The following is a 14,096-nucleotide window of genomic DNA, read 5'->3' on the forward strand; positions in this document are numbered from 1 at the left end:
ATTGAACAAATAAACCGCTGTTGTTGTGTTCATACCGAAATTAGCAGGACAGTGCCACCATGTCATTGCGCCGGTGCTGACAATAAAGTGCCGGTGCGGAGCACCGGAAAGCACCTGCTCAAATTAAGCACTTTTTTTTTTTTTTATGACATTTTTTTTTTGTTTTACTTATTTTTTCTTTTTATTTTCTTTATTATTTTTGTCCTCATACTCAGCCCATTAGGAACCACCCAGGCTTTGGAGAGAGAAAAGAGAGTAACACCGCCTCAGTACACTGGATTTGTAAACTTTATCAACGGACAAGCTTACCGGTGCTTCCTTTACTCAAACACTGGCCGAAGGCAATATCCACTGAGGGTCCCATTGCTCAGCCCAAGAGGCGATAGCAACTCATTCATCCCCTACATTTAGGGAAGAGGAAATCTGTCTAGGCAGGAAGGGCAATGTAATCCTTGGACAGGGGAAGAAAAAAAACAACAACAAAAAACACCCCTATCTCCATTTCATAAGTTTCCAAAATTCTTGCTTCTTCTTACTTCCTGGTCTTGTAAGGTCCATCTTGGATATCCTTAAGAGAGAAGCCTGCCAGTCTAGGAATTCCGGAGGTTTAGGATCTTTCCATTTGATACAAATCTCTCATCTTGCTATTAGAATGGAGTAGAATAGCAGATTCCTGGGTGGGCCAACCAGGTTGAGTATTAACCCAAAGAAAATCAAGGGTAAGTCAAATATAATAGATATCCCTAAAGAACTGGACAGTACTTTCTCCACTTGGTACCAGAAGCTCGATAAGAGAGGGCAAGTCAAAAACATGTGGACGTCTGAAGCAGCCTCTTCTCCACATCTAGCACAGCACACTGGAGGACCTTCTGCGAATTTAGTTAGCCTCTGTGGTGAAAAGTAGGCTCTATGGATCGTGAAGATGTGATTCCTTCTTAACCAAGCAGGTTTTACAATATCCCACAGTGTCTTACAGGAATTAAGCCATAACAGCTCAAGGTCAACCTGTGAAATGCAGCTATTCCACAATGAAGATGGGAGTTTAAAATCTCCATCGATCTCGTCAAGGATAGTACGATACCAAAATCCAGCCTCTTTTCTAAATGGAGGTTTCTGCATGGCCTGTGTCTCCATCTGTGTAACCCTACCTAAGATGTAATTACTTCAATTAGCATAGTTTGTGGTGGCCCAGCTAGAAAGTTGGAGATATTTGAACCTAGAGAGAGAAGAACCAGTGTTTTCCCGGAGGACCTCCCAGGGGATCAGTGAGCCTTCCACAAAAAGTTCACCCCACCTCGCTATGCCAGCTGCCCTCAATGGTAAGGACAAACTGTCTTTTAGGCACTCTGGTGTCCCAGGAGAGTCCCAGATTGGAGCTAAGCTGGAGAAATACCCCATCTTCATTGTGGCACGCATTTTGACCCAAGTTTTTAGCAGACCCCATAATACCTTTAATCTGACTTTTTTTTAAAACTTGGGATCTCCATATTTAAGAAGAAAGCCGTCTTCAGAAAGGCCGCTCACTCTTAGCATGGACAGGAACATCAAACCCATACCGCTACTTTTTGGCCTCTTTAGTAGCATCCGCGAGTGGGCAAGTTGAAAGGCCCAAGCATATATTTGCAGGTCTGGAGCAGCCAGGCCGCCCTTCTCTCTACGTCTTCTTATTTTCTTCCAGGCGATCCTAGACCCCCGAGAAGCCCAAATAAAAGTATTGAGTTCACTCTGTATTTTTGCAAGAAGAGCACTCTCAAAAAATAAGGGAATAGAATCAAAAAGAAAAGTAAACCTTGGTAAGATTGACATTTTGATCAGATTGACCCGACCCAACATAGACAGAGGTAGGTTGGCCCAATTTTTCAATAATTTTCGGCTTTCTTTTATGATTAATAGTAAATTGTGAGAGGGGATCTTATCGATTTCATGAAGAACATGGATACCAAGATATCTTATATCAGTTTTTAAGGAAGGAAGGTGAGAGTCTACGTGCATATTCCAGGCCATAATTTCGGTCTTCAAAGTGTTGATCTTATAGCCTGAAACCGACCCAAATTTCTGGGCAAGCTCGATGACAGCTGGAAACGCCATATTCAAGTTTGCTGTCAAAATGAGGATGTCATCGGCATATAATGCCACTTTCCTTTCCCACTCTCCATATTTAAATGGAGACACCCTGGTATCGTCTCCCAACATCTGTGCGAAGGGTTCAATATATAAATTAAATAGTAAGGGGGAAAGAGGGCATCCTTGACGCGTGCCCCTTGTTATCGCAAGGGATTTTGTGAGGGAACCGTTAACCAGAATATTAGCCGATGGATTACAGTATATGAGAGAGATGACTCGTCTAAATTTATCACCTAATCTGAATTTGGCCAAGACCTCCGACATAAACAGCCAGTTGACCCTGTCGAAGGCCTTCTCCGCATCCAGTGTCATCCCTGCCAAGGGAAGAGACCATGCTGAGGCCATGTCGATGGCTCCAATAAAATCATAGGTTAAATCTGACAGGTGATGGCCCTTAACAAAACCCTTTTGGTCTAGATGTAATAATTCACCTGCGACTCCTCCAAGCCTACTGGCCATAATGGACACAAAGATCTTTTAATCGGCATTCAAAATTGAGATTGGCCTATAAGATTCGCAACTTGAGGCCGATTTCCCCGGCTTCAATATCAATGATATTGTTGCTTTATTCCAAGAGGGAGGGAGAGGAATACCGTCTTGTAAGATTTCATTAAACAAGATAGTCAGAAGTGGAGCAATCTCTTTAGCCAAACATATATATATTTCCGAAGGAAGGCCATCCGGCCCGACTGCTTTTCCCTTTTTTGAGCTCATTATAGCCCTAAATACCTCATCATAGGTGATTGGTGTATCTATTTTTGTTTGTTGGTTTGAGTTTAACTCAGGAAGATTTATACTATTTAACAAGGACTGTGCTTTAGCAGGGTCAGAATTTCCCTCTTCCCTATATAAATCCGAGAAGAAGGAATAAAATTGTGCTTTAATATCCTCATCAGAGGTGTACGATACCCCGCATTTAGTAACTGAGCTGATGTAGTTCCTTGCCCGGTCTGATCTAATTTTCCAGGCAAGAAGTTTCCCAGCACCATCCCCGTACTCAAAATGGGCGATCTTACTAGCTTCCCATCTTTGTAATAGTCTAGAGTTGAGAACAGACTCCAGGTCCCCCTTCAGGGACCGTAGAGTCTCTTGAGCAGCCTCGATACTATCTTGGTCGCCCAGATCAATTACTACTTGGATTGCTTTGATCTTGCTCTCATTATCCGCAATGTCCGCCTTGTACCTCTTTGACCTATAAGAGGAGATACTTGTCATATGTCCCCTCAAATAGGCCTTAAGAGCCTCCCATATAGTTACCGTTGGAGCAGTTTGGGCATTTCTAACTAAGAACAGTTCCGTTTCTTTTTGAAGGTCCACTATTGTCTCTTCCAGCATAAGAAGAGCACGGTCCATTGACCATGTCCTCTCTACTGGGGGTGCCGGTTTGTTAATGAATAGGCTAACCGCAGAATGGTCAGAGAGGTGAGACGGAAGATAAGAAATATCCCCCACCCAACTTTTTATTGATTGACTCACTAGAATAAAATCAATCCTAGATTTGTGCCTGTATTTGTAGTTGCAAAAAGAGTACTCTCGTTTAGAGCCAGCCTTTATCCTCCATATATCCAAGTAACCCATTTGTTTCATAAAATCGATAAGACATGTTCTAGTTTTGTGGGATGTAGGTGCCCTGTACTGTGAGGTCTTATCTAACAGGGGATTCAATATCATGTTAAAATCTCCTGCCAAAATAGCTGGGCTAGAAAACGCTATTAAAGCAGATGTCATGCTGTTAAAAGGTAAAGGGTCGTCCTGATTTGAACCATAATAACCAGCAATTGTTATTCTTACATCCTTTACTTGACACTCTGCTATGGCCCATCTACCCCCTGGGTCCACAACTTTAGAAAGAAGTGTTGCATGGGCCGATTTTTTGAACAATATAGCCACACCCCTGGTGTTAACTGATTGAGTGGTACAAACAGCAAAGTCCAACCAGCCCAACCTCTTAACCAAAACAGATAATTCTGACTCAGTTAAATGCGTCTCCTGCAGTATAATGATCTGCGCACTACTATCCCGTAAATATTGAAAAATCCGATGCCTCCTGGAATTAGTGCGCAGGCCATTAACATTCCAGGAGAGAATATCTAAACTATTCATATTACCGAGTCATCCTCATCATGCAAAGAAAATCCTCTAAACTGGAGACCCCACACAGAGCTTATCATAATTCTAGCTCCAAAGAAAAAAACAAAAAGGAGTATAATAAAGAGAATGAGGACTTTTTTTCCCCCCCTTTTTTCCCAATGCAACACCCACCCCAATCACCCCCCAGTGCCCTGAACCCAACCCCTACCACCCCTGACCACCCACCCGTGGAAACCCTTGCCCCAAGAATCTGGACCTGGTCCAGAATTCGGCACCTTGGCTGCATAGTGCAAAGCACTCGACTGTATTGAGCTTCATGCCTAAACTATTCTTTTCTTTTTTTTTTGTCATCCAGAGAGCCAAGGAAGTAAAGGAAAATACTTTTTTAATTTTTTTTTTTTTTGAGTTACCTTCCCCTAAGTTGTTGAAGAAGCACATCCGTTGCCTCCACAGATCTAAGATTGTACATTTTATTGTTGTACATCACTCTCAAGGCAGCGGGAAACTTCAACTGGGCCACAGCACCTAGCTTACGGAAGTCTTCCAGTCTTTTGCCTAACTCCCATTGTCTTTCAAGAGTAACTTTTGAAAGGTCTGATCTAATCTGGAAAGTGAAGCCTTTAGCTGAGAGTGATTTCTGTTTGAGAGCCAGAGTTAATAACTTCTCCTTAAGGGTGTTTGTCATGAAATTAATTAGAATTTTCCTGGGCTTCTGTCTTTGTGGGGATTTGCGAAATGGGTCTCTATGGATCCTTTGTATATCCCGCAATAACTCCTCTTCCGATTTATCTGGACCCAGAGCTTCTTTTAAAAGGGAAACAATAAACTGCTTGATATCGCCCCCTTCTCTTTCCTCCGGAACATTAAGAAGTCAGAGGTTGTTCCTTCTACTACTATTTTCCAGGGCCTCCATTCTCTCAGCTTGGATAGCTTCACTAGCTTTTAAGAACTCTATTTTATCCTCAGCTTGTTGAAGACTCGAGGTTAAATTTGTGACATTACTTTCTAGTGTTGCCGTTCTAGTATTTAGAAGATCAATTTTTGTCTCCAGAGACTCACAAAAACTCCTAATCTCCAACTGATTAGCAGTTGAGGCCTGAAAACCTAATTTAATGTCCTGAGAAAGTGCCCTCAGCATTTGCCCAACGGAGTACTCTTGATGTTCATCTATTGGAGGCAGAGGGGGCTCCCCACTGGGAAAGGACACGATTGTACCATTTTGCAAGTCGGTTATATCGGATATAGCAGTTATAGCGTCCCCGCACTGAGACTTAACCCCTGTTGAGATTGCGAGGGTTCCCCAAGAACCTGGTTATTCTGAGAAGAACAACTTGGTAGTTCCAAGGAGCATGGGACAGGAAGGTCTAAGGAATCCTGCATTGAGCTAGTGCAAGAAGTTGGACTTTTAGGAAGTGCCAAAATCTGAGGTAATACCTTAAAATAGGACCTCAAGGATGGTGTAATTTTGAGAGCCCCCCCAGTTGGCTTCTTCGCTTCTGTTTTAAGGTCCGTGCCTTACAGGCCACTGGGGTAGCTGCTAGTACAGAAGGTACAGCAGGTGCAGAAGATAGTTGTTCCGTAGGATAAGTGGCGTCTGAGAGGACTTCTGAGCTATCCGTCTTAAACTGGCCAGATGACTTACTTGTAGAACCCGTCTTCTGCTGTGGTTTCCTAACAGTGGCTTCAGTAGCAACAGTGGTAACGATGTTTTTGAGTGGTTTAACTACACTCCTTTTCACCCCCTTCCTTCTATTGTTAGGGTCTTGTTTATCCTGGGCAACCACCTGCCCGCCCTGGCGTTTAGAACTTCGGGTGGCACAGGCAGTCTGAACTTGTTTAACATTTGCCGTTCCTCCTAATGGGCTTACCACCTCGCACACTTTGTCCTCAGTAACCAGCAGCTGCTCAGCCGCCTTTGGGTAGCTTCCTGTGTCTCCCTCCAGGATGATGTCTCTCACGAAAGCTGAGTTGAGCGTCCAATCCTGCGTCCCACCTCGCGTAAAACACTGCAGTCCGCTCCTCGCTCTCCGAAGCTCCTGTGATGCCCGAATCCAGCGAGGAACGCCAGGGAGAATCAAACGCTGCAGCGAAAGCCCGGACGGGAATCCGCACATTGATGGAGTGCGGGGGCTGAACGCCACGGTGCAAACAACGGCGGCGACTACGGTAGCAGTAACCCTCCCTAGGGCAAGAAGGTAAGAAAAACAAATCGCTTCGGGCTCTCAAACTTCACAGTTCAACGTATAGGCATCGTGTTGGTTCAGTTATGCCGAGCGCCAGGCATCACACAGATTCAGGTGCCGCAACCACTAACTCGTGGCCGCCATGTTTCCCCCAATGCGCAAAGCGTACCAATTAAGCACTTTGTACATCTTCTAGGTACATAGATGTGGAGTTAAGAACAGTACATGTATACTTCTCTATTTGCACTTATCTTCTCAATATTTTGGTTCTCGCTATTTTTGACAAGATATTCTGTAAGCACAATATATTTCACTTTTAATGTTTTGTCAAACGGTTGTCTGACAAAATATCAAAAAGAAAAATATCGTAAGAACAGAATATTGTGTCAAAAATATCGAGGATCAAAATATTGAGAAGGTAAGTGCAAATACGTAAGTATAGATTTACTATTCTTAAGTCCACATCTACCTGCCGTCAAGATATATATATCGCCAAGGTACATATAAGTGGAGTTAAACATAGTCAAACTTTGCTTACCTATACAAACTTACCTGCACGATATTTTTGTCCTTGATATCCTTTACATGAGATTTTGTCTACACAATATTTTTTCTTCAGTATTTTGTCCAAACACCCAGTCAGACAACCACTTAGCATGCAGTGACCTGGAGCCATAGGATATAGCCTGCTATTTGCAGATGGCAAGGTTAAATAAAATGCCCACAAATGCTATGCATTTTATACTGTGAAAGTAGAAAACCCAGGCTGCATAATGCTGCAAAATTAGCAAACCTACAAACTCATTCATGGGGAATAGGCTTAGTGCAGTGCCGCAAGTCTTCTTTCTGTATTGCCCTACGCCAATGTGAAAGGGCAGGAATACACCCTATTTATGCAATACGGTGCTTTCCTGCCCTTTACCCCTATGCTGGCGCACAATGGGCTACCAAGCGCAAACGCAGACACCCTTGCACTATGGTGCAAGGGTGTCTGCGTTGCCTGCAGGATTGTTTTTGTGCACCTTCCAACACAAAAACAATCCCGAGAGGCGTTTTCCTCTCTCTGATTGCTGCAGAATGCAGCACACATGGGCAGAAGACATATAAGGAGAAATACAAATATTTCTCCTCATTACGCCTGCTCTGGGGAGGCGTAAGGTTTTGGTGCTTCCCCAGGTTTTTGTGATTAAGCAAATTTGGTGCAGCGTCAAAACCCATGTGTGTTGCGTGGGAAAACCCACCTCAAAGCCCATGGATCACCTCCCAGAGTAATGCAACGCAGTGACTTGTACTGCTTGGTCTTACTCCATATCTATGAGGCCGTTCACGCCACGCAGAGTAGCTTTGTGTGGCCTTTAAGATATGGTGGAGAGGTTTGTGCTACTGGAGTGTCCGAAAAACTGACGCTCCGCCACGCAAGCCTCTCATAAATAAGCCCACCTAGGCTGCATAATCCTGAGAGGTCTGTTTCCTCTTAGGTTTTTTTCTATATGCCATTAGGACCCCGATAGTGCCAATGTCTTTCAAGCAGAATCAAGCCTCAGGCAAAACAAAACATTCTACTCACAATAGTATTTCAAATCATTTAAAGAACTATAAAGATATAACAATTTCCTGTTTGCATTTTCCCACTGGCATTTCTCATTAACACTTTACTCTTATCTTTTTCTCCTTATGTGTTTCCCTTTATATTTTTTCTGTTAGACTGCTCCTATCTAACATTCCTCTGAGGTTTAATGTTAGGCTTTCCAATTTGCCCTTTTTTCTTAGACGCTTCCAGTTAATTCTTCCCTGGTAGACGTTAACTGGTTACCGCTATCCAATTACACTTTTTTTGTTAGACCTTTTCTTTTAGACCTTTTTCTGTTTGATATTTCTAGATAGGCATGTCTTATAAGACTTTTCTTGTTAAACCTTTTCTGCTAGAAGTTGCCCTTTAGACGCTTCCGGTTAGATCTTTACCTAGATGCCCTTTGAAGTTAGGTCTTTCAAGAAAGAACTTACCCTTTAGATTTTTACTGCTGGGCATTTCCTGGGAGCACTTTCTAATCAGCCTTTTCTTATTACTTTCCTTATTAAAGTTTGCCTGTTAAATTGTTCCGGTTAGACTTTCCCTCTTAAAGCTTTTTTATGAGGAGTTTTCTGGTAGCCTTCTCTTGTTGTATTCCCTACTGACTTTTGCTTTCCTACTAGATTTTTTTCTGTTAACCAGTTCTAGTTAGGTCTTACCGGTTAGTCCTTCGTTCTCTGCTAGTCCTTCTATCATTAACTTTTTCTCTTATAACCCTCTACATTACTTTCTATGTTCCTCCAAATCCTAATTTTAAAACCAAAGGGCCTCACTCGTTGCTACAATGTTCATTGACATTCAACCACAATTCACAAAATATATACTAGCCATAATTGGGATTATTCACCATCAACAACTACAACAAGTGACTCAGGTCTATTAGTTCAGTTTGTATTACCTGAATTCTACATAGCACCAAAAAAACACTGGATGAGTTTATGCTTAAGAAATAAAAACAAAATAGAATACATATACTAAACAAAATCCTGTCTTGATACCCTAAACTATCCGAAGGGTGCCGCCAACAAAAGGCATGCATTCCATTTGTTACTCAGATTCAACTTAGGGCAAGCCTCCAATTAAAGACCAACTCCACCACGACATTTGCCAAAGCCCTGAGAACCAGTTGCATCTGGGATAAAACTGTTGCAAAAAGGTAAACACCATGCACCGCCCTCTCCTGGCCTAAAGATGGATTACACACTAATGCCCCCTTCGCTGTGAATATTTACCTCCGCCTGGAGGCTTTCCAATCGTGAGATGTGTTGACTGCTTGAAGAACTCTTCTCCCTGAACTCTTCTCGGAGGACATGGACCTGGAGGGAAAGCTGCCGTTCCACCTCTGTTGCCTGCAATCAAGAAAAATCAATAAAGTTGCGAAAGTCAAATAACAGCAATCATGATATTATATGTAGTAGTGATACAAAGCAATGTACGTTTGAATGTGTGAAGTGTTTGCAGTCGCAATAGGGGGTGCAGCCATCACAGCCGGGTCAGTCTAAGTAAAGAGACCTGGTATTCTGAGCAGTGAGAGCCAGGTGCCTGGCAGGATAAGTGCATTTGTAAGCCCTTTAGTCAAGTCACATGCATGATTTATAGGATTTAAAGAGTACTTTATAGGGTTGAGTGGGTTTTTCCACCAATATGTTTATTTTCATAAATGTAGTGGCAGGCTGAGCATTTGTAAGCTCCCTGTGCCAGAATCATTTACCTAAAACTCACTGGATCTAAAGGCTACTTTAAAGAGTGGGGATAAATAGTTAACTACAGCCAGTTGTTCCTGATACAGTCTGCAAAATGCTCCCATCAGTGCTTCTGAGATCCCTGGCCAGGGCATCACTCTGGGGTCCAGGGGGTGCAGAGTGGTGGAGATTTCAAGTTTCCAGTTTTATGCATGAGTAGCTCATCTACTTCAGTTATTTTTCTTTTCATTCTGGTACTTGTAGTCCTGATTTATCAGTGGTGACTGGTGCTCACAGCTGTGACTGAGACAAATGAAACTGACTTCATCGTGAATCTTTTCTAAATGAGAATTTTTTTTCAAAAAAGCCCAATTTTTACATATGTTTAGCAAAATGTCATGGATTCTGAATAGAGACTCATAATATATTCCATTATGTTCATGGTGTGCAAAGCATGCCTGGCCCTGCCCAGGAGGTTCACCATCTACAAGAAATCTTTGGAAAAGTCCCACCCTTTTTTACCCCAATTTCAATACAAATGTCTAACAGATTCATGAGTGATACAGTCAGTTCAGAAAATAAATACCACTTCACCTGGCGATCATTTTATAGCACAGATCTACACTTCTACATTTCACTTCATATCATGTTCCATTGTGTCTCAGTGTCAATTCGATTTTCTATCATATGTTATGACTGAATTTTCTGAGGAAGGAGCAGCGCGGAAACAAAATTACATTTGTGGTCTTAGACAGTACCAGCAGAACTAGACACATTTATAAGACTGTACAGACGTTCCATCACCCACTTTACGGAGGCCTTACAGGACTGATTTTGTGCAGGAAGGTGCCCATTCCTGCGCAAAACCCATTCTGCCTGTAACACAGGCTCCCTTGCACCATAGGTACCTGCGTTGGCGCTAGACTGCCAAAACAGCGCTAGCGCAGGGGGAAAGGACAGGATTGCACTGCCTTGGATAAATACAGCGCATTCATGCCCTTTGTCTGTGATGCAGAGCAGCGCAGCAAGGTTAACCTGCTGCGCTGCCCTGCGCCACCATTTTGGTGAAAATTTCCCTAGGAGTTTAGACAGCAATAGTCATTAGCACTCAACTATAAGCTCTAATATATATATACATATTTGGTAATACAATACAATGCATTTCTCCCCAAAACACCTGCTTGCTGGTTCATGAAAATATGCAGATTTTGCTAATAAATATACGTTTTTTTATTTTGGGGAATAAAAAACAGTATCCCAAACAAAAGCTTCTCATATGCATTATTTTTAAAACAAATTGTGCCCTGAAATGCCAGGGTTTCATTTTTACTAAGTACTGATTCGGTGCCCAAACATCAGTTTGCCATTTTCATCATGTTCTACTGCAAAACATGGATGGGCTGTGCCTTGCATGACCATGTATTACACTTCCATGTCATGGATGTGCACAATGTGGCAAGAGTCATAACTAATATCCGAGGGACAGCATCATAGGATGGGTTTGCATCGCTGTGTCCTGGATGTGCACTGCAGTCCAGAAATGACCACCATTTGCCACAGCGGGCATTACTTCAGGGGTGGACATCACCACGCTTTGGAGAACCACAATATACCAGAAATACCCAACATTGGGGCAGGGATAGCATTGTACCAGGGGCGGGCACCATATCATGGACGACCAAAATATGCCAGGGCTTTTCACCAATAAGCCAGGGCCTTCATTAAACCATCATGCCACTGATGCTTACTACATGGCATAAATGACCGTCATTGTGCCCGGGCTAAAATTCCACCCTGGGGGCCATCGTTCTATGGATGCCCACAATTCACAGAGAATTATCAACATTATGCAAGGGCCAGCATCACACCAGAGATGACATCATCATTCCATGGGGACTGCCATGCCATAGATGCCCACAATGTGTCAGATCCTACCACCAGTATTCCAGGGTCATTCGTACTAAGTGTGGGCATGATCCTGCCAGAGATGCCCACAATATGCCATACATTATCAACACTTCACCAGGGGCAGTATTTTATGTGGTGTGGGCACCATCATCAGATACATACTCACAATATGTGAAGAATGGCCAGACTTTCCAAGGTCCAATACTCTGTTATGGGTGGGTGCCATCATGCCACAGATGCCCCCAATATGCCAATAATTACCACCATTCTGCCAGTGCCTGCATTTTACCAGCAGTGGGCACCAACATGCTATGGACGGCCACAAAATTTTACGAATTACTATGATTTTTGTAAATGTCCAGTATTTGTAAAGCGCAAACAATTACCCAAAGGTGTCAAGGCGCTGGGGGCCGTTGGGAAGATTAAGCGAGCTATTGCCCAGAGTCACATGTTGCTGGGCTGATCTGCTGCTGGTGATCGAACCGTGAGCCTTCGGGTTCCAGAGTCAGTCGCCATGGCCGCTGCGCCACACCTTTTCCAGTGCCAAAGGCACTATCATGACACCTGTTTCCAGAATTCTTTAAAAATAACTACCTGCAGGGCCTGTAATTTCCCTGGGGACTAGAGGTGCATTAAACATTCATATAGACATAGATACGCACTTTCACAGCCTTCCCAGCGCTCCCTTCTGCTCCTCTTCGGCTCTCGGCTCTGCACACATGGTAACTAAAGCATTAGTTTACACTGCCTGTGTGACTCCAGGCCTGTCAGTGGTGTCTGAAAGCTGACAGGCAGCACTCGGCTAGCAGGTTTGTAGGAAGCATTTCTATGCCTCTCCTCTCTACAAGGGGGTGCGCATCAGTGGCGTAACGAAAGTTTAAGGGGCCCCCCTGCAATGTACACTGCGCATCAGTGCTCCAGACCATGAACAGCCCACGTCTGATGGGCTTGTGTGCATCATGCATCCGACATTGGCAGCTTATACATTGTCCATGCTAGTCTAGGGGTTCGGGGATGTGTGGTGCACACCTTTCGACCCTCACGGTGACAGTGGACAAAGAGGTACGTGTCCGACAATCCGCTCATGGAGTTTGCGGAAGCACAAACAGGACCACATGGAGCAGAATGCACAATAAAGCCTGAACTGGATTAGCTGCTCATGCAAGAAATCAGGAGTTCGAACAGTTTAAAGCCATAATATAATGGGCTTGCTGACAGACCCTAGCGCTCGTTTTATGCACTTGCAGGCCCTCACCTTGCTGCGCTGCCCAACGCCAAAGTGAAAGGACAGGAATGCACTGTATTTATGCAATACAGCGCATTCCTCTCCTTTCCCCCTGTGCTGGCACCGTTTCGGCAGCGTACCACCAAAGCAGGCACTCTTGCACCATGGTGCAAGGGTGCCTGTGTTTGGGCAGGATTGTTTTTGTGCAGGAAGGGGTCGCTTCCTGCACAGAAACAATCCTAAGAGGTGGTTACCTCTTTCTATGAATGCAGCACACATAGAAAGAGGAACAAACAAGGAGGAGTAAAGATATTTCTTCTCGTTACGCCTCAACTCGGAAGGAGTAGGGTTTTGGTGCTTCCCCAGGTTTACATGATCTTGTAAATCTGGGGAAGTGTGAAAATCCATGGGTGTTGCATGGGAAACCCACTGCAACGCCCATGGAATGCCTCTCGTGCGCAGAGTAAGGCAACGCAGTGATTTGCGCAGTCTTGCCTTACTCCATTTCTATGAGAACATGGTGCCTTTGCGTGGTCTCATAGATATGAATTTGTGGTTTGCGTCACCAGAACGCCACAAAAAGTGATACTCTGGCAGCGCAGGGGGCTCATAAATATGCCCCTTGAAGTCTGTGATCCAAACTCATTTAACCCGACACTTCACTGAGGTCAAGCTTAGTTTTCAGATAGTAGAGTTTGGAAACAGAAAACAACGTTTGCCTCTTTCTGTTTCTGAGCTGTGCTGTCTCCAAAAAAACAGTAACATCGAGTATAATGAATTCACTTTATGCTTTGCAGGTGCATAAAATAGGCGCTTGGCTCTAGGATGGACCAGCAAGGCCCGTTGTGACACCAGGACAGGTTGGGAGGAGCAATATGCAAATTGCATCAGTAGCAAGCAGTGAACACAGAGGGAAAGAGAGAGTGAGAGCGAAGCGGGGAGGAGAGAGAGAGAGGGGAAGTGAGAGAGAGAGAGAGAGGGAAAGAGAGAGAGAGAGAAGCGGGGAGGAGAGAGAGACGGGAAGAGAGAGAGAAAGAGAAGTGGGGAGGGGAGAGAGAGAGGGGAAGAGGGAGAGAGAGAGAGAGAGAAGCGGGGAGGAGAGAGAGAGGGGAAGAGAGAGAGAGAGAGAGAGAGAGAAGCGGGAAGGAGAGCGAGAGAGGGGAAGAGAGAGAGAGAGAGAGAGAAGCGGGGAGGAGAGAGAGAGGGGAAGAGGGAGAGAGAGAGAGAGAGAGAAGCGGGAAGGAGAGAGAGAGACAGGGGAAGAGAGAGAGAGAAGCGGGGAGGGGAGAGAGAGAGAGAGAGAAGCGGGGAGG

The 14,096-nt window shown here is 44.2% G+C and overlaps 1 protein-coding gene across 2 annotated transcripts in view; it reads right to left on the reverse strand.

Moving 5' to 3' along the window:
* Window positions 1-14,096, reverse strand: part of BICDL1 (BICD family like cargo adaptor 1) — a 337,524-nt gene that overhangs the window by 180,843 nt on the left and 142,585 nt on the right. For both annotated transcript variants that reach the window (XR_014970393.1, XM_085633220.1), the window contains exon 3: window positions 9,201-9,317. Coding sequence is in view for 1 of the 2 variants with exons in the window: in XM_085633220.1 (XP_085489346.1) it covers window positions 9,201-9,317 (117 nt within the window). In the remaining variant the exon portion in view is untranslated. The remainder of the gene's footprint in view (window positions 1-9,200; window positions 9,318-14,096) is intronic.

The sequence above is a fragment of the Triturus cristatus genome, chromosome 11 (assembly GCF_964204655.1).
Source record: "Triturus cristatus chromosome 11, aTriCri1.1, whole genome shotgun sequence".
NCBI classification, from domain to species: domain Eukaryota; kingdom Metazoa; phylum Chordata; class Amphibia; order Caudata; family Salamandridae; genus Triturus; species Triturus cristatus.